Genomic DNA, 22,428 nt, shown 5'->3' on the forward strand with positions numbered 1-22,428 from the left:
CATTACTGGTCAGTGCAATTTTGCATAATACAATTTGATATCATTCTTCAAGGGGGTCTAATAAAATGGTGTGTCATGTTGTAGAAAATGTCAGCACTTTGACAACATAAACATTTCCAATACATCATTCATATTAGTCCATCATGGCACAGAGTGCCTCAGAATGACATACTCTATGAGTGTGTGTGCGTGTGTACGTGCATGCGTGTGTGTCTGTGTGTGTTTGTGCGTGTACAGCCAGACAGGCATACAGTTTAGGACAGAAGCCAGCAGAAGTTTGATGAGAAACAAGTCTCCAGGAACCAAACACAGGCAGGGAAAAACAAAACACTGAAAGGGGAATTCTCAAAAAATGATAGAAAATAACCAAAACAGTTTAGCTATAAAAATAAAAAAAAGCCCTCTCTTCCTTTCACTGTTCCCTCGGGGTGTTATTGTATCTGTCCGACATAGTTATACCACTGTAGCGAGTTTCTTACAACAAGCCCTGACTGGCTCTGGCGATCCCCGTCAACCCAAACACACAGCGTCAACCCAACCTAGTTCTTTGTGTGCCTCTTCCTTCCTCCACCAAACAGATTAGAGACCCAATGTTGTCCAGACTCTCATTCTTCTGCATCTACAAAGGACATTTTTCTTTTTTTTTCTTTCGGTGGACTCAAAGAGTTTTTAGCCTTTCTTGTGATGCAGAAGCATAACAGCGGGAGGTAGAATGGGAGGAACCGGGGAGACCTGCGACCCGTCAAGCTTCCTCCGGTTTCAAGTCTCCAGCCGGTTTGGTATCAGAACATACACGGTGGGAGGAACCGTTTTAAGAGAATGACTCAAACTGCACTATTTTGGGACTGTCCCAAATCAACCCCTGGGCCCTAGCCCCTATGCATTATCCCCTAGCCCCTATACACCCTCCCCTAGCCCCTATACACTCTCTCCTCGCCCCTATACACCCTCCCCTAGCCCCTATACACTCTCCCATAGCCCCTAACCCCTATACACTCTCTCCTCGCCCCTAGCCCCTAGCCCCTAGCCCCTATACACCCTCCCCTAGCCCCTATACACTCTCCCATAGCCCCTAACCCCTATACACTCTCCCCTAGCCCCTAGCCCCTAGCCCCTATACACCCTCCCCTAGCCCCTATACACTCTCCCATAGCCCCTAACCCCTATACACTCTCCCCTAGCCCATAGCCCATAGCCCCTAGCCCCTATACACTCTCCTAGCCCCTAGCCCCTATACACTCTTCCCTAGCCCCTATACATTAGCCCCTAGCCCCTATGCACTCTCTCCTAGCCTACATTTACATTTATGGCATTTAGCAGATGCCTTTATGCAAAGTGACTTACAACAAAGTAAGTGAATCATCTATCTATCTATCTATCTATCAATCATCATGAGAAAAAGTAATCTATGCTAGGACCAGGGGCCATTGGCAGTCACAATGCTAGAAGTTTTTATTATTAGAAGCTAGAAGAAATTATTATTAATAATACAGTAGAGAAACTGTACAGGGGGCTGTGGGGATGAAGAGGTCTTTAGGAGGGACAGTTAAGATGTAGCCTGAAGAGATGGGTCTTCAATCTACGGCGGAAGATAGGTAGTGACTCTGCAGTCCTGACAGCAGTGGCAAGCTCGTTCTACCAGCGGGGCACCAGGACAGTGAAAAGCCGTGACCGAGTAGCGTGACTGCTGCATCCACGTAGAGCCCCTATACACTCTCCCCTAGCCCCTATACACTCTCCCCTAGCCCATAGCCCCTAACCCCTATACACTCTCCCCTAGCCCATAGCCCATAGCCCCTAGCCCCTATACACTCTCCCCTAGCCCATAGCCCCTAACCCCTATACACTCTCCCCTAGCCCATAGCCCATAGCCCCTAGCCCCTATACACTCTCCCCTAGCCTACATTTACATTTATGGCATTTAGCAGATGCCTTTATGCAAAGTGACTTACAACAAAGTAAGTGAATCATCTATCTATCTATCTATCTATCTATCTATCTATCTATCTATCAATCATCATGAGAAAAAGTAATCTATGGTAGGACCAGGGGCCATTGGCAGTCACAATGCTAGAAGAAGGAATACGTTTTTTTTAAATTATTATTAATAATACAGTAGAGAAACTATACAGGGGGCTGTGGGGATGAAGAGGTCTTTAGGAGGGACAGTTAAGATGTAGCCTGAAGAGATGGGTCTTCAATCTACGGCGGGAGATGGGTAGTGACTCTGCAGTCCTGACAGCAGTGGCAAGCTCGTTCTACCAGCGGGGCACCAGGACAGTGAAAAGCCGTGACCGAGTAGCGCGACTGCTGCATCCACGTAGAGGCGGCGGTGCCAGGTGGCCCGCCGAGGTGGAAGAGCGGAGTGATCGGGCAGGAGTTTGGGGGCTGACCATTGCTTGCAAGTAGGGAGGGGCTGTTCCCTTTGCCACCCGGTAGGAGAGCATCAGGGTCCTGAATCTGATGCGAGCTGCTACCGGGAGCCAGTGAAGGGTGCGAAGGAGGGGGGTGACATGGGAGAATTTGAGGAGATTGAACATCAGACGGGCGGCAGCATTCTGGATGAGCTGCAGAGGTCTTGGACCTTGGATCTGGATGAGCTGCCTAGAGTGCGTTGTAGTAGTCAAGGCGAGAGATCACAAGTGTCTGCACCAAGAGTTGTGCTGCTTCTCTGGTGAGGAATGGACGTATCCTTCTGATTGTCGCTGTGATGTTCGTCGCACAGGATAAGTGATAACAAGGTTCTTGGCTGTCTGGGAGGAGGTCTTGGAGAGGTCAGGCTTGGAGAGGGCTTTCCCCGGGAGGAAGAGCAGCTCAGTCTTGTTAAGGTGGAGCTTGAGGTGGTGGGCTGACATCCAAGCGGAAATGTCTGCAAGACACGCAGAGACACATGTTGCCACCTGTGAGTCAGAGAGGAGGAAAGAAAGAAAGAATTGAATGTCATCTGCGTAGCAGTGGTAGGAGAAACCATGTGAGGAAATTACAGAGCCAAGAGATTTGGTATAGAGGGAGAACAGTAAGGGCCCTAGGACAGAGCCCTGGGGGACCCCAGTGGTGAGTGCTCATGGAGATGACAGCGATCCCCTCCACGTCACCTGGTAAGAGCGATCGGCCAGGTAGGATGCAAACAAGGAAAGTGCAGAGTCAGAGATGCCCAATTATGAGAGGGTGGAGAGAAGGATCGGGTGGTTTACTGTGTTGAATGCAGCAGACAAGTCCAGAAGAATGAGAACAGAGGAGAGGGAGGAAGCTTGAGCAGAGTGGAGGGCCCCTATGACTGCAAGGAGAGCAGTCTCAGTAGAGTGCCCAGCCATAAAGCTGGATCGGTGAGGTCAAGGAGGTTATTCTGAAGGAGATAGTGAGACAGTTGGTTAGAGACAGCATGTTCAAGGGTTTTAGATAAGAAGGAGAGAAGGGATACAGATCTGTAGTTATGGATGGTAGTAAGAAGCGTTAGCAGTTGATGCAGATGAGGTGTAGTTGAGGAGGAGAGAGAGATAAGGTTTTAGGTCATCAGGGAGGCCGTTTTTTCTCCATTTCCTCTCAGCTGCCCAGTGCCCTATTCTACAAGCTTGCAGGGTTTCGGACAGCCAAGGAGCATGTGGAGAGGATTATGCTGGCCTTGAGGTCAGTGGACAGAGAGAGTCGAAGGACGAGGAAAGAATGGACAGGAGGGTGGAGGAGGCTGCATCAGTGGATAGAAGGGAGGAGGATAACACAGTGGAAGAGAGAGTGGTAAGGGAGAGGGTACGCAGGTTGCGACGAGAAGATACAGTATGGGTAGAGACTGATTGGGAGGGGGTGGATTTGAGGGGAAGGGAGAAGGATACAAAATGATGATCAGAAACTGGAAGAGGGGTAACAGTAAGGTTGGAGGTATGGGAGGATCTGGTGAAGACAAGGTTGAGCTGATTGCCCACCTTATGAGTCAGAAGAGAGTGGGACAGGGTAAGGCTGAAGGAGGAGAGAAGGTACTCCAGACGAGTGAAGCTTCTCTGATTGGATGTTGAAGTCTTCCAGTAGTGAGAACAGTGTGTCATACTCAGGGAAGAAGCTAAGAAGGACATCCATCTCATCTAAGAAATTGCCAAGATGACCTGGTGGAAAATAGATAACAACAATGTGAAGGTGGTGGCAGAAACAGCATGAAATTCGAAGGTGGATATGGACAAGTGTGACAGGGGAAGGACATTTTGTGACCACTTAGGTGAGATGAGTCCTGTGCCTCCCCCTCGACCAGAGAGTCTCAGGGAAAGAGAAAAGGAGTAGGCATCAGAGAGGGCTGCCGGAGTAGCTGTGTTTTTCGGTGTAATCCATGTCTCTGTGAAGGCAAGGAAGTGGAGGGACATGAAGCAGGCATGAGCTGAAATAGCCTTTGCTTTCCGGACCACTGACTGGCAGTTCCAAAGTCCTCCCACGACAGTGAGGTCGTGGTCAGTTGAGCATGGTGGGTAGATTAGATTGGAACAGTTGCAAAGGGAGGTGTAGCGTCGATGTGTCCTCCTGAGGGATGAAATAACAGGAATGGGGAGAAAGCACATTGTGATATTTGCCGGTATAGAGATAGAGGGTTTGTGGGCGATACAAGATGTAGGTAGTGCTCAATACACACAGAGTAGTGAAAAAAGAATCAAATAGAATAAAAATACTTAGTAGTTTTGCCTTCCTGTCAGGCCTTCCTCGATGGACTCCACAGATCGACTCCTTCGTCTTCGCGTCAGGAGGCTGTCGCAGAGGGTGTCGCTCTTTGACCGTCAAGATATAAATGCAAATTCTGTAATTGCTGATGACTAGCAGGGTTGCAGCCCCTCCCACCTAACGATCAGTTAACGACCAGACAGGTTTCAACACTCAATTCCAAATGTATTTTATCCTATTCCAAGGTGAGAAGGAGTTAAATACCTTGCAGAATAGTTTCAGGCCCTCCCACTGGAGATTGACAGCAATTGGCTTCAAACAGATAGCTTTCAACAGAAACTAGGTCCCAGAGCTTAAGGCGGGATAGCCACAGCAAAACTACCAACAACACACTGACTTTAAACAAAATTAAATTAACTTACTTAGTCTAGAGAACAGGCCTCATCACTCAATTCCAAATGTTGCCCCTAGCACCTGTGCCCTAGCCCCTAGCCCCTAACCCCTAACCCCTATGCACTCTCTCCTTGTCCCTATGCACTATCCCCTAGCCCCTAGCCCCTATGCACTCTCTCCTAGCCCCTAGCCCCTATGTACTCTCTCCTAGCCCCTAGCCCCTATGCTCTAGCCCCTACACACTCTCCCCTAGCCCCCATGCACTATCCCCTATCCCTTATTCACTATCCCCTAGCCCCTATGCCCTAGTTACTATGCCCTAGCCCCTATGCCCTAGCCTCTATGCACTATCCCCTTGCCCCTATTCACTATCCCCTAGCCCCATTGCCCTTGCCCCTATGCACTATCCCCTAGCCTCATTCACTAGCCCCTAGCCCCTGGCTCCTATTCCCAAGGCACTCCAGTAGACACAAAGACTGGCATTTGCCATTCACAATTAGAAATAACAACACACAACGATCAACACTCTGAGACACACACACACACAGACGCACGCAAATGCACACACACACACACACACACACACGCACAAACACAGCCATAAGCGCACACACACACACTCACACACACACACACACTCACACACACACATACACACACACACACACACACACACACACACACACACACACACACACACTCACACACACACACACACACACACACACACAATGAACCTAACAACCTCTCAACTAAAAGGATGTGAAAACAAACAAAAGCATCATAGCGTCTCTGATTCCCTCATCTAAATGGCCTAGAATGGAGTGCTTGTTTAGAAGAGCAGTCATTGGTTGGGATCCAGGCCTGTCCACTGGCCTCTGACGCTGGAGGTCACAGCCACTAATAAGCCAGCCTGCATCGACCCAGTGTGTTCATTTGTAACTCAATATAATGAGTTTGGATTTCTGTGCTTCAGACAAGGGTTCAGTATGGCCACCCTCTCATCATTACCATCTGCCCTAACTTATCTCACCACCCTTTCAGACCAGTCTGTGTGTGTGTGTGTGTGTGTGTGTGTGTGTGTGTGTGTGTGTGTGTGTGTGTACAGTATATGCGTGTGTGTGTGTGTGAGTGTGTGTGTGTTAGCGTTCCGTGTGTGTGTGTGTGTACAATATGCGTCCGTGTGTGTATGTGTTAGCGCTTGTGTGTGTGTGTGTGTGTGTGTGTACAGTCTGTGTATATGCATGAGTATGTGTGTTAGCGCATGGGTGTGGGCGTGTGTGTGTGGGAGGATAAGGCCTCCAAACATAGACACTGTCTGATAGATAATTTGACTTGAATAGTCCCTGAAAGACCCAGATTGTTTGAATGTGGAGCGGTCGGCTCTTCTAGAGATGGGGCGGGGGCCTGCCTATTGTGTCCTCTCTGCTGGTCTGTTCCCATCGAGCGGAAAGTCAGTTCAAGAGGCTCAGCTTCAGAACAGACAGTGGTGAACCCAAAGACCCCTACCCCGTGCCAGCCAACCAGCTCGGTGAATGGGGTAACTTTGGTCAGAGTTTCACTTTTGTATCTTAATCTTAGTGTGACTGAAGAGGTTTGAGTTCAAGACTCCTGTGCTCTCCAACGCCGCTGCTTTTAGCTTGCTAAGCTAAAGCCCTAGGAGGTGTGTGTGTGTGTGTGTGTGTGTGTGTGTGTGTGTGTGTGGTTGAGCTATCACAGAGGTACACTGGGTAGAGGAGAGAAGGATGCTGAGTGGGAAGAGAAGGATGGTTGGTAGGGAAGAGGAGGATGCTGGGTAGGGAAGAGAAGGATGCTTAGTAGGAAGGATGCTGGGATTGGAGGGGGAGCTCCTGGGTTGGAGGAGGAGATTAGAGATTTGAGCCACACCTACCACCACCGAAAGTGGTTACATTTTTACGGCCCCATGCCTCAGCTGTTCACCCCCCCAAAAAAATTGGCGAGGTGGCTGCTTTGTTGTTCCAGATTGCCCCTTTAATATACTAGGCTGTTTGTATTCAATGATGTATCTGTGCTGTACTCAGTCCCCCCACCCCCTCCCCTCCCTTTCCCTCCCCTCCCCTCCCCTTCCCTGCCCTCCCCTGCCCTACCCTCCCCTCCCCTCCCAGTCCTTTAATTCAATTAACCAGCCTGATCACTCCTGGCAGTGTGATAGCCAGTGTGGTGCCATGTCTCTACCCACTCCACCTGATTCATGGGGGGAGGGCCTGGCGCGTACGCCTCCCTGCCCTCGAGAGGGCACTCTGTCCTGGGCAGAGAGTGCCCAGTGTCCCAGGCCTGGGGTGGAACAGCCCCATCCATGATGCCAGTCCTGGTCCCCGTGTCTGAATAGGGGCTGATGATCATGTCCGCACGGATACAGCTCCTCCATGGCCACAGCTGATTGTCTGCTGGCGAAGCGACAGTAATCCAATAAGGACAGGACAATGTCAACGGGGGAGGGCTGGCACAGGGCAAGGAGAGGAGAGGCTGGTGGTAATGAACGTTAAGCCTTGTGACATCACACCTCCCTCTGCTCTGGTTACCTGGGACAAGGGGAAGAAATGTGGCTGAGGGTTGGGGGTTGGGGGGGGGGGGGGGGACAAAGAGGAGGGGAATGGAGGGGAAGGAAGGGGAGGGGAGGGAGGGGAAGGGAGGGGAAGGGAGGGGAGGGGAGGGGAGAGGAGGGGAGAGGGAGGAGAGGAGAGGAGAGGAGAGGAGAGGAGAGGAGAGGAGAGGAGAGGAGTGGAGTGGAAGGAAGGGGAGGGGAGGGGAGGGGAGGGGAGGGGAGGGGAGGGGAGGGGAGGGGAGGGAGAGGAGAGGAGAGGAGAGGAGAGGAGGGGACCTCTCTCTCTCTCTCTCTCTCTCTCTCTCTCTCTCTCTACCCCTCTCTCATCACCTCTTCTGCCCTGCACTTGTAGAAAGTAGAAAGTGAAAAAACAACCAGATGAATTCTAACTGAATGGTTCAATTTATATTTCAGCTTGTTCAGATCCCCCTCAGAAACAGGAGCGGAAAATATGTGTTCAATCTTATCATGTGTTGGCCCGTGTTCTGGTCCTGTGGGATGGGGGCTGGTCCCAGGACAGTTGTCTGAGGGCCCGGTCCACAGGCAGTTTGTTTGTGTTCAAGTCCAGTCCCAGGGGCAGAATCTTGTCCTGATAGGCTGATCCCAGCGCAGTTTCTATCTCTCTGTAAACAACAGCCCTGTTGTTCTCATGATAGCTAGGACTGTAGGATCCTGGTTATTCTGGTCAAACCACATAAAAGAATCCAGCACGCTCTCCTCCTTCAAACAATCCCTCATAACCCATCTTTTTAAACTTGCTTTTCATCTCTAACTCTTTTTATTGTTGTTTTTTTACTGCTTTTGTTTGACTTTTTATTTATCTATCTATTCTTGTTCTCTCCATGGAATGTAGTGTCTTTGAATACTGAGAAAAGCATTATTTAAAATAAATGTGTTATTATTGTTGTTATTATTATTATTATTATTATTATTATTATCCTGTTCAAAGGTTCCACTGGTGACTCTGTCATGTTCAACACTGTCTGGACTCTCATGTGTGTCCATAGCAACACATAGTTATTGATACCAGACCTGGTAAAAAAAATCATATTTAATATGATGCTAAACGGCATATATATGATTTAATATAAGATTCAAATATTTGAAAAGGTTGAGGTGTGCTTGATTTAACTTGTGAGGCACAATGAAAGCACCAGAATCCTCTCAGGAGTGCAAATGCAGCATGCAAGGGAAACTAAATCAAACACACTTCATGTTTTTTTTTTTTTTTTTTAATATTTAAAACCATTTAAAATATTCTTTTTTTGCCCAGGTCTGACGGATTCAGTTAGTTACAGTAACATGTGTCTCTTGAGCAACACCAACACACACATACTCAAATGTAACACTGACTCCAAATCAGAAAATAGATTTAGAAAAATGCCCGAGGTCCAGCTGGGCATGTCTGAGCCTCTGCTGTTTGTCTGAGAGTAGCCAAAATAACATGCTACCAGATAACAGCCAGAGAAAACAGTATTGTGTAACATTGCATTCGGAGATCAAGATAAAACCCATGGACACGAGTTGGGACAGAAGTTCCCATAACGTAGCAAGTAACTTTCTTATCAGTCGTGTCTCTGTAACTGTACACAAGTCAGAAGAATACTACATTTGACCAAACAGAGTTTTAATCGTAATCATGCCATCACAAACAGTTTAACCAGGGTGGGAATGACACACAAAGGCAATACATCATCACAATCCACCAGGAGAGGCTGGTGGAGGTAGAAACTGGAGAACGAGGAATTCCTCAATCCGTTCCATGCCTTCCAATGAGCCCGTCCTCCGGTTTCTACATCCACCAGCCTCCCCTGCAATCTACCTCCCCCCTGTTTATCCATTTTACTATTCAGCTTACATGACAGGAAGAAGCGAGACAAAAATAGCTTAGTGATTATATTCTATCAATATAGAAAATAAATACAACTCAAGGAGGCAGGATATCCTCTACAAATGAAAAACAAACAAAGTGCTTCCAATAATGTGACAGGCGAGGATGTGCACAGAGATTAAAAAGGTTGCCTGTCCACTTCTTTTTCTTAGTTCTTCCTCTTCAGTTACATAAGGTGGCCTGTCACTATGTGTGTGTGTGTGTGTGTGTGTGTGGGGGGGGGGGGGGGGGGCTGTCAGGACAACAGAGTGTGGGATAGAGCTGATAGGGCCTATCTCTCCTGAAACCTTCCATTTCACACATGTACACACACACACACACACACACACACACACACACACACACACACACACACACACACACACACACACACACACACACACACACACACACACACACACACAGACTGTAACTGCCTGTGGTTTCCTTACTAAAACACCTACCACTTCCACTCAGGATAAAAATAAGACTTATCTTTGACTTGGAGCGAGAGGTTTGTATTTTCTTCTGGGATTGTTTTTATTTCACAGAATTTCACGGATTGAGCCATGGAAGTCCCTCTTATGTCCCTTTTATTCAAGATTTTTATCACAGAATATAGCTGTGGAAACTCAGTGAGTCTTTTTTTCATTTGATGAAAAATGATTGAAAATTCATTCTCATAATGTATGAATTAATTTCAGACACATTCACATCTTTTGTCTGTTTGTTGTGGAAACTCATTGAAAAAGATTGAAAATTCATTCTCATACTGTATGAATACATACTTTTTTCTACACATTTTAAATGTATGCCCATGGGACAATCAATCAGTCAATGTTTAAAGGGCAATCAAAATGGCAGGACAGCTGCTTTGTGGAACACACGCAATAAGCAAGACTACAGTCCATTCCTTCGTTAGTTAGTCAAAATCTGACGTGTGACGATTTTAGTCAGACATGAGCTTTTGGTGTAAAAATATCAGAGCATTTTGGGGAAGTGGCTATGCCACTGTTGGGAAATTGAAAAGGAAAGTGAGAGACAGTGTTCACACAAATGGCATTATATGTATCCATATGTTCCACCTGGTCCTGTTCACCCCAGAGAGAGAGAGAGAGAGAGAGAGAAGAGAGCACCAACAGAGCTGAAACCACAGACAGTCACCACAGCTTCCAGGATGGTATAATTACACTGAGCTTCTCATGAGAACTCTCTCAAGTCTTTACCGATAAACATCAGACACACAGTCTGTCTGTCTGTCTGTCTGTCTGTCTGTCTGTCTGTCTGTCTGTCTGTCTGTCTGTCTGTCTGTCTGTCTGTCTGTCTGTCTATCTGTTTGCCTGTCTGTCTGTATGTATGCCTGTCTGTCTGTCTGTCTTTGGACACTTCTCTCTTTCTGTGTGTTTTGTGTGTGTGTGTGTGTGTGTGTGTGTGTGTGCGTGTGTGTGTGTGCGTGTGTGTGTGTCTTCTTCTTTATGTAGGTGTTTAGTGTGTTTGGTGTTTGGTATCACATAAACAGATATACTTTCCAGGATTGTCAGTATTAGTGAGAATGGATCTGGCTCACAATGACGCTCCTCTATCCCTCACTAGTTTGCAGCATTCTGACAAGGCCAATGTCACATGGCCAGCACACTGTCGATGAGATACTGTCATTCTGCAAGATGTCGTTTTGTATGCAGTACTGTGTAGGTTCATACTCAAGTGATACCCACCACTAACCAGTTCACACTGGCTGCTGTGAGAGTACTGCATCACAACGCTCTCCTAGACCCACGCCGTTTACACATGTGGACCGTTCGCCATCTAGTGAAATAAACGGATCACTGCATGTTTCCATAGTTGTTCCTCCCCCTAAGCAGAATTAACTGACACAATATGTAGTTTGCGGTTATTTCTCTACCGGTGGAGGCTGGTAGAGGTAGAAATCGGTCCGCATTTCATTCCGTGCATTACAATGAGCCCGTCCTCCGATGTCTACCTCCACCAGCCTCCCCTGTTCTGTCCACATGTAGCGGAGGTGATTTGTATGAATCTGTAGAGGTCAGTGAGCGGATTGCAGTATACAGTATGCGTGTAGGCTGTCATTCCAACAGAAACCTCTTACGTTCATGACTCTGGAGTGTTTGAACCAGGCAGAGGCAGAGCGACAGAGAGGCAGAGAGACAGGGAGACAGAGAGAGAGAGACAAGGAGACAGAGAGGCAGATAGACAGAGGGAGACAGAGAGACAGGGAGACAGAGAGACAGGGAGACAGAGAGAGACAAGGAGACAGAGAGAGACAGGGAGACAGAGGGAGACAAGAGAGGCAGAGAGTATTCTCTGTATTCCAAAAGTATTTGAAAAAACTAATATAATGTCCAAATAAAGTACTCATGTTTAGTATTTGGTCGACAATTCTCTGGTGATGCTCTGCCAAGCCTGTACTGCAGCCATCTTCAGATGTTGTGTATTTTGAGGTCCTTTTGCCTAAAATCTTGGAAATTAAATGCATGTTGAATTGGAAGATCTGAAGAACTTTCTGCTTGTTGGCCCTGAAAAACTCCCTAGTTGCTCTGGCAGTATGTTTGGGGTCAGTGTCTTACTGTATGATGAAGCACCATCCAATGAATTTAGAGGCATTTGCTTGTACTCGAGCAGACAAGATGTTTATGTACACTACAGAATACATTGTGCTGCTGCTGTCAGCAGTAACATCATCATTTAAGACAAGTTAGCCCATTTTTGTGGCAGCTATACATGCCCAAACCATAGCACCCCCTCCACCATGTTTCACGTGAAGGGGGTTGTATCTGGGGTGAAACAAATCTGAAAAAATGAAAACATTGAATTAAAGCTGAGAACCTCTCTTTTAACCTCATAGTAATTGTTTGATTTCAAATCCAAACTGTTGCAGTATAGAGCTGAAAGAAAACGAAATGCTTCCACTTTACAATACTTATGGATGGCAATGTATGTTATGTTAGAATTTGAAAGAAATACCTTTTGAAAGAGGCTTTGATAAAGATACTGCATGAGAAAGTAATCTCATGTATCCTTTATTAACAATTAAGGAAAGAAAAGAGATTGAGGCCAATTTTTAGAAAAGGTGCAAAAACTCCCCAATACAGATCAATACAGAGAGCACATCAATTCTACATGGTTGATGCAATGTTCATTGTTTGTTCACAAGCAAGCAAAGCATACTGTATAAGCCCAGAACTAATATCATGTTGATGTTTTTTTCCTCATGTATTTCTAGAGAGAATAGTGAAATATCCTATTTCACTGTTATCATTAACATTTCCTCTGTAAATGGCATCATCATCATTACGATCATCATCATCATCATCATCATCATCATCACCATCATCATCATCAGCATCACCATCATCATCATCATCATCATCATCGGCAGTATCAGGGGCGGTATGGTGAAACATACAGACTTTTACTTTGCCTGAGATGTGAAAATGGCCTCAGCTACCTAAGCCAATCTAGGGATCCCTGGCCTAGGGGCCAGGGATACTCAAAATGTTTCGCCCATGCGGTCAGTCGGAGGGCTACAACATTTATCAATCATTTGCTACAAATTGACTCCTATAAATGATACTCATACATGACTAAAAGCTTTCTTCTGACTAATATCATCATAGTTTAAAAAAATTAAGAAATAATAGCAGTTCTCAAGCAACATAAGCAATTGAAGGTAAAATGTAAACAGAATTCAATGTTGAATCACACCAATCTTGAAAATATAAAATAGAAATTCAAACTTGGGGGGGGGGGGGGGGGGGAGTTTCAGAATCAGTTGCATGTGTTTTCTATCTGCTTTAGACATTTTTCAACCCCAAAAGAATAAACCTCTTCCAAAAGCCCATTCTGTCAGTCCCACCATATGCCTGACACCAGTCTAGAACATTCCTATTCCAGTAAAACCATGAGGGAGATTGAACAAGTGAACAAGTGAACAAGTGTAGACTTCAGGTAAAGGGTGAAGAGAATTAGGGCTCGCCAAATCAAACCATTATCTTGTCCTCATGTGCTGCCCCCTCCCGCCTCCGTCATAGGGGTGGTGGTCACCTGACTCTGCTCCTGATCACTCCTCCGCCTTGCAAAGCAGGATGGGAAGGCTGGGAGAGCATCATTTGCCCCCTTCCTTATAAACACGTACAGCAGAGGGTCGATGAGGGGGTTAAACAGCACCATAACAGACACCATGTAGTATTCACGGCCTGTTACTGCAAATATCAAATACTGTATAATGGTGGGGAGGAACAGCACTGTGTAGATACACAGGACCAGGACCAGGATACCGATGACGCGTTTCTTTTCAGCCGCGGGCACTGACATGCTGACAGACAGAGCTTTCAACGTGCCCACGAGGAAGAACACCAGCAGAGGGAAAGGGAGGAGGAGATAAACTGAGATCAGAATAAGTTCACTCTCAAAAGTGGCAAAGAAAACTAAAAGGAAGGATTCCATTACGGATAACATCCATAAGATGGCCGATACTCTGAGTGAGTTTTTGATGTTGCGATGGACACGGTACCACACAGGGTAGACAATGGCAAGGTATCTCTCAAATGCAACACAAACCATGAAACCAACACTAGCCCCAGTACTAAAGTGGTAACAAATAACTACATAACCCTTAATGGTATATGGCTTCAAAGCTGGCATCACACAGATCTGGATGAGATTTGAGACCAGAAGGTTAATTACAAAGACAGGAGCGATGTGATCAGCTCTGATCAGGAAGTAGAGAGCGTAGATGGCCAATGAGATCACAGGAAGTCCGATGGAGAAAACTGTCCATGTAATCACTTCCCATGCAACTTCCCATGCATCATGCAATGTGTCGGCGCTGTCGTTGAAGTAGTGTATAGTGGAGATGTTGTATGCTTCTTCCATTCTTGAGTGATTGAAGGCGTTGCAGGGGGCTCGGGACGGGCAGGGGTCTTCTAACTAGTTCAAGTTTTTGGGGAACACTCTTCATACATTTGCTCCAGAGGAATGTTCACTCTAAAAACAAAGTGAATAGATTGTTATTCAAAATGAATGGTTCTTTCGAATAGGGTTAGGTTAGGGTTAGGGTTTGTCCATGGGCCCGATATTGAGGGTATAGAGTATCATGTAAAAGTCATTATTTCAAGTTTAAACTGCAATAAGTTCCCTGTACAGAATATTATTTCTAAAGAGTACTAATCAGAATCAGAATCAGAATGATTTTATTTGGCCAAGTATATTTGCACATACAGGAAACTGACTTGGTGAGCTCAAAGAGTACCAAGGAACTGAATCAAGTATCTTTACTTGGAATCAGAATGCATCTCCTATGAAATGTGTTTTTTTTAAACATACTCAAGTAAGCTAAATTGCTAATTGAACAAATTGAACAACTGCTAGAATGTATAACTTAAGAAACCAATCAATACAGTGGTGAACAGTCAGTAACATAGATAATGATGAGAGGTAAACCATGTGTAGAAGAAGTTGAGGATCTTACCTGGAGGTCCAAACAGATCAGTGTTGAAATGAAGATGTGTTTGTGTTGTATCTTCTACCAGTTAACCCTGATGTGTGAATGTGATTGCAATTGCTTTGGTAAAATGCTAAAAATAGTCCAGTAAGTGATGTTATTTGCCAAATGCCTACAGATAGCACAGACACTCACAGTGCTCACTGTTAAGCCTTACACAGCATTAGTCAGGAAATTCACAGTTCTTGAGATAGTCTGCCGCAAGTGTGACTTCAGTATCTTTACGTGGAATCTGAATGCGTTTCCTATTAAATGTTTTTTATTTTTTTAGAACGGAAGTAAACTAAATTGCTCAATATACTGTAGTCTCTTGTTTATTTTGTAAAAAGTAAAGTAAAACAAAGTAATACAGTTCTAGAAGTTATAACCTGATAGAGGTTCACTGTCTCTGAGAAATACAAATGAATTCCTTTCTTTGGTGTTACATGCTGTGGTTGTTGAAAGACGTATTCCTAATCAAATTATTATCAAAGTTTCAACTTCAATGCCTTAACATTATCATCCCCTCCACCATCTTTCACAGATACTTTTCACAGATACTGCAGATCCTTTTTTTCAGCAAACTTTCCACTTGAAATAATATTCATCTGTCCACAATATATTTTTCCAGACTTCTGCAGGCCTTTTAGGAACTGTAAGTGACTATGCTTTTTTAAGATAACCAATGGTTTGCACCTTGCAGTGAAGCCTCTGTAGTTTGGCTGGTGACGAATTCTGTGGATGGTAGTCTCTGACACATTCACGCCTACCTCCTGGAGAGAGTTCCTGATCAGCGGGACAGTTGTGTGGGGGGTTTTCTTACTTACTTGCTTTTCTCCATTGTTTGTACCATATTGATCTCATAGATAGTCAGTCCTTGTATTGCATCCACGAGTCCATTTCTTCAGCCCCATCCATCCACTGCTTTGTTGTTGTTAGAATCTGTTATGTTCATAGTTAAAGTTGATGGGACTACTTTTATGTTATGCGCATGTACCTTTGAGGTAGTACTGAGCGGCGCATTGATACAGTAAGCTAGAGCAGTTGACCTTCGGCAGAGTAACGAATGTAATGTAACATGCTCATAGAAAAATCCAGTAAAGACTTTTGTTAACTTTACTCCGGTGTTCATTTGATGTATGTTGTGAAAGTGCAATACACAACAGAATCCCAGATTGGCTCTTTAATAAAACTGTGTAGAGGAAGCATAATGCAGAGTTTAATTTCGGTCTGTGTACGTTTTTGCCATTTGTTTTTTTGTGACAAAATTTAAAAAACAAGAATGAGAGTAAGTTGTTTTTTATTAAGCACCAGGTCTGCAGCATACAGGCTACATTTTCTTGATGGGTTCAAACTCTCATATGAATGGGATCATATGACATTATATAATATCATATGGTGTAGTTTTAGTGGGGTATAGAGTCTGGGATGTACTGGGGTGGTTGGTGAGTGAGCAGTCACACACTGAGTGTGTGGTTAATGGGGTAGTGTTTGAGTGTGTGGTTAATGGGGTAGTGTTTGAGTGTGGGGTTAATGGGATAGTGTGTGAGTGTGGGGTTAATAGGGTAGTGTGTGAGTGTGGGGTTACTGGGGTAGGTGGGGTTAATGGGGTAGTGTGTGAGTGTGGGGTTAATGGGGTAGGTGGGGTTAATGGTGTAGTGTTTGAGTGTGGGGTTAATTGGGTAGTGTGTGAGTGTGGTTTCAATGGGATGGTTGGTGAGTGAGGGGTAGAGAGTGTGGGGGGGTACACTCTTAGAAAAAAAAGCTTAAGGTCTCATCACCTTAACCTTCTTTTCTGTCATCTTCCGCTTTGGAAACATGGCCGCCTCTGGGTCCTCCTGAATATCCTCTGCAAAATATTCCCCACCTGCCATCCCTTCAAGCCTCTGCTCTCTCTTCTTAGCAGCCCACTTCTCATAATGCTCCTTCTCCTTCTGCCTCTTGACACCTTTCTCCTGGGCTTTTTCCTCCTGGAACTTATTCCAGCGCTCCTCTGCCTTCTGCCTCTTCTTCTCCGTCTCTAAGAGCTCCTCCCTCTTCTCCTGATCTCGCTGGGCACGGGTGCACAGTGTGTGTGTGGCTATTGAGGCAACGCCCCCAGCCATGGCGCCTGACAGAGAAGAGGACAAATATCCATATATGGTACTATGTTTAGAATAGAACAGAACATTAAGCGATACATACTGTATCTAACAAGTCTTTACCGATAAACATCAGACACACAGTCTGTCATAGTCAGACATGAGCTTTTGGTGTAAAAATATCAGAGCATTTTGGGGAAGTGGCTATGCCACTGTTGGGAAATTGAAAAGGAAAGTGAGAGACAGTGTTCACACAAATGGCATTATATGTATCCATATGTTCCACCTGGTCCTGTTCACCCCAGAGAGAGAGAGAGAGAGAGAGAGAAGAGAGCACCAACAGAGCTGAAACCACAGACAGTCACCACAGCTTCCAGGATGGTATAATTACACTGAGCTTCTCATGAGAACTCTCTCAAGTCTTTACCGATAAACATCAGACACACAGTCTGTCTGTCTGTCTGTCTGTCTGTCTGTCTGTCTGTCTGTCTGTCTGTCTGTCTATCTGTTTGCCTGTCTGTCTGTATGTATGCCTGTTCGTCTGTCTGTCTGTCTGTCTGTATGCCTGTTTGTCTGTCTGTCTGTCTGTCCGTCTGTCTGTCTGTCTGTCTTTGGACACTTCTCTCTTTCTGTGTGTTTTGTGTGTGTGTGTGTGTGTGTGTGTGTGTGTGTGTGTGTGTGCGTGTGTGTGCGTGTGTGTGTGTGTGTGTGTGTGTGCGTGTGTCTTCTTCTTTATGTAGGTGTTTAGTGTGTTTGGTGTTTGGTATCACATAAACAGATATACTTTCCAGGATTGTCAGTATTAGTGAGAATGGATCTGGCTCACAATGACGCTCCTCTATCCCTCACTAGTTTGCAGCATTCTGACAAAGCCAATGTCACATGGCCAGCACACTGTCGATGAGATACTGTCATTCTGCAAGATGTCGTTTTGTATGCAGTACTGTGTAGGTTCATACTCAAGTGATACCCACCACTAACCAGTTCACACTGGCTGCTGTGAGAGGACTGCATCACAACGCTCTCGTAGACCCACGCCGTTTACACATGTGGACCGTTCGCCATCTAGTGAAATAAACGGATCACTGCATGTTTCCATAGTTGTTCCTCCCCTAAGCAGAATTAACTGACACAATATGTAGTTTGCGGTTATTTCTCTACCGGTGGAGGCTGGTAGAGGTAGAAATCGGTCCGCATTTCATTCCGTGCATTACAATGAGCCCGTCCTCCGATGTCTACCTCCACCAGCCTCCCCTGTTCTGTCCACATGTAGCGGAGGTGATTTGTATGAATCTGTAGAGGTCAGTGAGCGGATTGCAGTATACAGTATGCGTGTAGGCTGTCATTCCAACAGAAACCTCTTACGTTCATGACTCTGGAGTGTTTGAACCAGGCAGAGGCAGAGCGACAGAGAGGCAGAGAGACAGGGAGACAGAGAGAGAGAGACAAGGAGACAGAGAGGCAGATAGACAGAGGGAGACAGAGAGACAGGGAGACAGAGAGACAGGGAGACAGAGAGAGACAAGGAGACAGAGAGAGACAGGGAGACAGAGGGAGACAAGAGAGGCAGAGAGTATTCTCTGTATTCCAAAAGTATTTGAAAAAACTAATATAATGTCCAAATAAAGTACTCATGTTTAGTATTTGGTCGACAATTCTCTGGTGATGCTCTGCCAAGCCTGTACTGCAGCCATCTTCAGATGTTGTGTATTTTGAGGTCCTTTTGCCTAAAATCTTGGAAATTAAATGCATGTTGAATTGGAAGATCTGAAAAACTCCCTAGTTGCTCTGGCAGTATGTTTGGGGTCAGTGTCTTACTGTATGATGAAGCACCATCCAATGAATTTAGAGGCATTTGCTTGTACTCGAGCAGACAAGATGTTTATGTACACTACAGAATACATTGTGCTGCTGCTGTCAGCAGTAACATCATCATTTAAGACAAGTTAGCCCATTTTTGTGGCAGCTACACATGCCCAAACCATAGCACCCCCTCCACCATGTTTCACGTGAAGGGGGGTTGCATCTGGGGTGAAACAAATCTGAAAAAATGAAAACATTGAATTAAAGCTGAGAACCTCTCTTTTAACCTCATAGTAATTGTTTGATTTCAAATCCAAACTGTTGCAGTATAGAGCTGAAAGAAAACGAAATGCTTCCACTTTACAATACTTATGGATGGCACTGTATGTTATGTTAGAATTTGAAAGAAATACCTTTTGAAAGAGGCTTTGATAAAGATACTGCATGAGAAAGTAATCTCATGTATCCTTTATTAACAATTAAGGAAAGAAAAGAGATTGAGGCCAATTTTTAGAAAAGGTGCAAAACCCCCCAATACAGATCAATACAGAGAGCACATCAATTCTACATGGTTGATGCAATGTTCATTGTTTGTTCACAAGCAAGCACAGCATACTGTATAAGCCCAGAGCTAATATCATGTTGATGTTTTTTTCCTCATGTATTTCTAGAGAGAATAGTGAAATATCCTATTTCACTGTTATCATTAACATTTCCTCTGTAAATGGCATCATCATCATTACGATCATCATCATCATCATCATCATCATCATCATCATCATCATCATCAGCAGTATCAGGGGCGGTATGGTGAAACATACAGACTTTTACTTTGCCTGAGATGTGAAAATGGCCTCAGCTACCTAAGCCAATCTAGGGATCCCTGGCCTAGGGGCCAGGGATACTCAAAATGTTTCGCCCATGCGGTCAGTCGGAGGGCTACAACATTTATCAATCATTTGCTACAAATTGACTCCTATAAATGATACTCATACATGACTAAAAGCTTTCTTCTGACTAATATCATCATAGTTTAAAAAAATTAAGAAATAATAGCAGTTCTCAAGCAACATAAGCAATTGAAGGTAAAATGTAAACAGAATTCAATGTTGAATCACACCAATCTTGAAAATAGAAAATAGAAATTCAAACTTGGGGGGGGGGGGGGGAGTTTCAGAATCAGTTGCATGTGTTTTCTATCTGCTTTAGACATTTTTCAACCCCAAAAGAATAAACCTCTTCCAAAAGCCCATTCTGTCAGTCCCACCATATGCCTGACACCAGTCTAGAACATTCCTATTCCAGTAAAACCATGAGGGAGATTGAACAAGTGAACAAGTGAACAAGTGAACAAGTGAACAAGTGTAGACTTCAGGTAAAGGGTGAAGAGAATTAGGGCTCGCCAAATCAAACCATTATCTTGTCCTCATGTGCTGCCCCCTCCCGCCTCCGTCATAGGGGTGGTGGTCACCTGACTCTGCTCCTGATCACTCCTCCGCCTTGCAAAGCAGGATGGGAAGGGTGGGAGAGCATCATTCGCCCCCTTCCTTATAAACACGTACAGCAGAGGGTCGATGAGGGGGTTAAACAGCACCATAACAGACACCATGTAGTATTCACGGCCTGTTACTGCAAATATCAAATACTGTATAATGGTGGGGAGGAACAGCACTGTGTAGATACACAGGACCAGGACCAGGATACCGATGACGCGTTTCTTTTCAACCGCGGGCACTGACATGCTGACAGACAGAGCTTTCAACGTGCCCACGAGGAAGAACACCAGCAGAGGGAAAGGGAGGAGGAGATAAACTGAGATCAGAATAAGTTCACTCTCAAAAGTGGCAAAGAAAACTAAAAGGAAGGATTCCATTACGGATAACATCCATAAGATGGCCGATACTCTGAGTGAGTTTTTGATGTTGCGATGGACACGGTACCACACAGGGTAGACAATGGCAAGGTATCTCTCAAATGCAACACAATCCATGAAACCAACACTAGCCCCAGTACTAAAGTGGTAACAAATAACTACATAACCCTTAATGGTATATGGCTTCAAAGCTGGCATCACACAGATCTGGATGAGATTTGAGACCAGAAGGTTAATTACAAAGACAGGAGCGATGTGATCAGCTCTGATCAGGAAGTAGAGAGCGTAGATGGCCAATGAGATCACAGGAAGTCCGATGGAGAAAACTGTCCATGTAATCACTTCCCATGCAACTTCCCATGCATCATGCAATGTGTCGGCGCTGTCGTTGAAGTAGTGTATAGTGGAGATGTTGTATGCTTCTTCCATTCTTGAGTGATTGAAGGCGTTGCAGGGGGCTCGGGACGGGCAGGGGTCTTCTAACTAGTTCAAGTTTTTGGGGAACACTCTTCATACATTTGCTCCAGAGGAATGTTCACTCTAAAAACAAAGTGAATAGATTGTTATTCAAAATGAATGGTTCTTTCGAATAGGGTTAGGTTAGGGTTAGGGTTTGTCCATGGGCCCGATATTGAGGGTATAGAGTATCATGTAAAAGTCATTATTTCAAGTTTAAACTGCAATAAGTTCCCTGTACAGAATATTATTTCTAAAGAGTACTAATCAGAATCAGAATCAGAATGATTTTATTTGGCCAAGTATATTTGCACATACAGGAAACTGACTTGGTGAGCTCAAAGAGTACCAAGGAACTGAATCAAGTATCTTTACTTGGAATCAGAATGCATCTCCTATGAAATGTGTTTTTTTTAAACATACTCAAGTAAGCTAAATTGCTAATTGAACAAATTGAACAACTGCTAGAATGTATAACTTAAGAAACCAATCAATACAGTGGTGAACAGTCAGTAACATAGATAATGATGAGAGGTAAACCATGTGTAGAAGAAGTTGAGGATCTTACCTGGAGGTCCAAACAGATCAGTGTTGAAATGAAGATGTGTTTGTGTTGTATCTTCTACTAGTTAACCCTGATGTGTGAATGTGATTGCAATTGCTTTGGTAAAATGCTAAAAATAGTCCAGTAAGTGATGTTATTTGCCAAATGCCTACAGATAGCACAGACACTCACAGTGCTCACTGTTAAGCCTTACACAGCATTAGTCAGGAAATTCACAGTTCTTGAGATAGTCTGCCGCAAGTGTGACTTCAGTATCTTTACGTGGAATCTGAATGCGTTTCCTATTAAATGTTTTTTATTTTTTTAGAACGGAAGTAAACTAAATTGCTCAATATACTGTAGTCTCTTGTTTATTTTGTAAAAAGTAAAGTAAAACAAAGTAATACAGTTCTAGAAGTTATAACCTGATAGAAGTTCACTGTCTCTGAGAAATACAAATGAATTCCTTTCTTTGGTGTTACATGCTGTGGTTGTTGAAAGACGTATTCCTAATCAAATTATTATCAAAGTTTCAACTTCAATGCCTTAACATTATCATCCCCTCCACCATCTTTCACAGATACTTTTCACAGATACTGCAGATCCTTTTTTTCAGCAAACTTTCCACTTGAAATAATATTCATCTGTCCACAATATATTTTTCCAGACTTCTGCAGGCCTTTTAGGAACTGTAAGTGACTATG

At 44.6% G+C, this 22,428-nt stretch overlaps 2 protein-coding genes across 2 annotated transcripts; both read right to left on the bottom strand.

Annotated features, from left to right (window-relative positions):
* Nucleotides 1–13,484: 13,484 nt before the first annotated feature.
* LOC310806324 (G-protein coupled receptor 4-like) lies at nucleotides 13,485–14,360 on the bottom strand (the record flags this gene model as incomplete). The annotated part of the gene is made up of 1 exon (XM_083672376.1): nucleotides 13,485–14,360. The coding sequence occupies one exon, from the start codon at nucleotides 14,358–14,360 to the stop codon at nucleotides 13,485–13,487; it is 876 nt and encodes a 291-aa protein (XP_083528502.1).
* A 5,917-nt stretch (nucleotides 14,361–20,277) lies between these two features.
* Nucleotides 20,278–21,153, bottom strand: LOC310806325 (proteinase-activated receptor 1-like; the record flags this gene model as incomplete). Its single annotated transcript, XM_083672377.1, has 1 exon — nucleotides 20,278–21,153. The coding sequence occupies one exon, from the start codon at nucleotides 21,151–21,153 to the stop codon at nucleotides 20,278–20,280; it is 876 nt and encodes a 291-aa protein (XP_083528503.1).
* Between the last annotated feature and the right edge of the window lie 1,275 nt (nucleotides 21,154–22,428).

The sequence above is a fragment of the Argentina silus genome (assembly GCF_951799395.1).
Source record: "Argentina silus genome assembly, chromosome: 6".
NCBI lineage: Eukaryota > Metazoa > Chordata > Actinopteri > Argentiniformes > Argentinidae > Argentina > Argentina silus.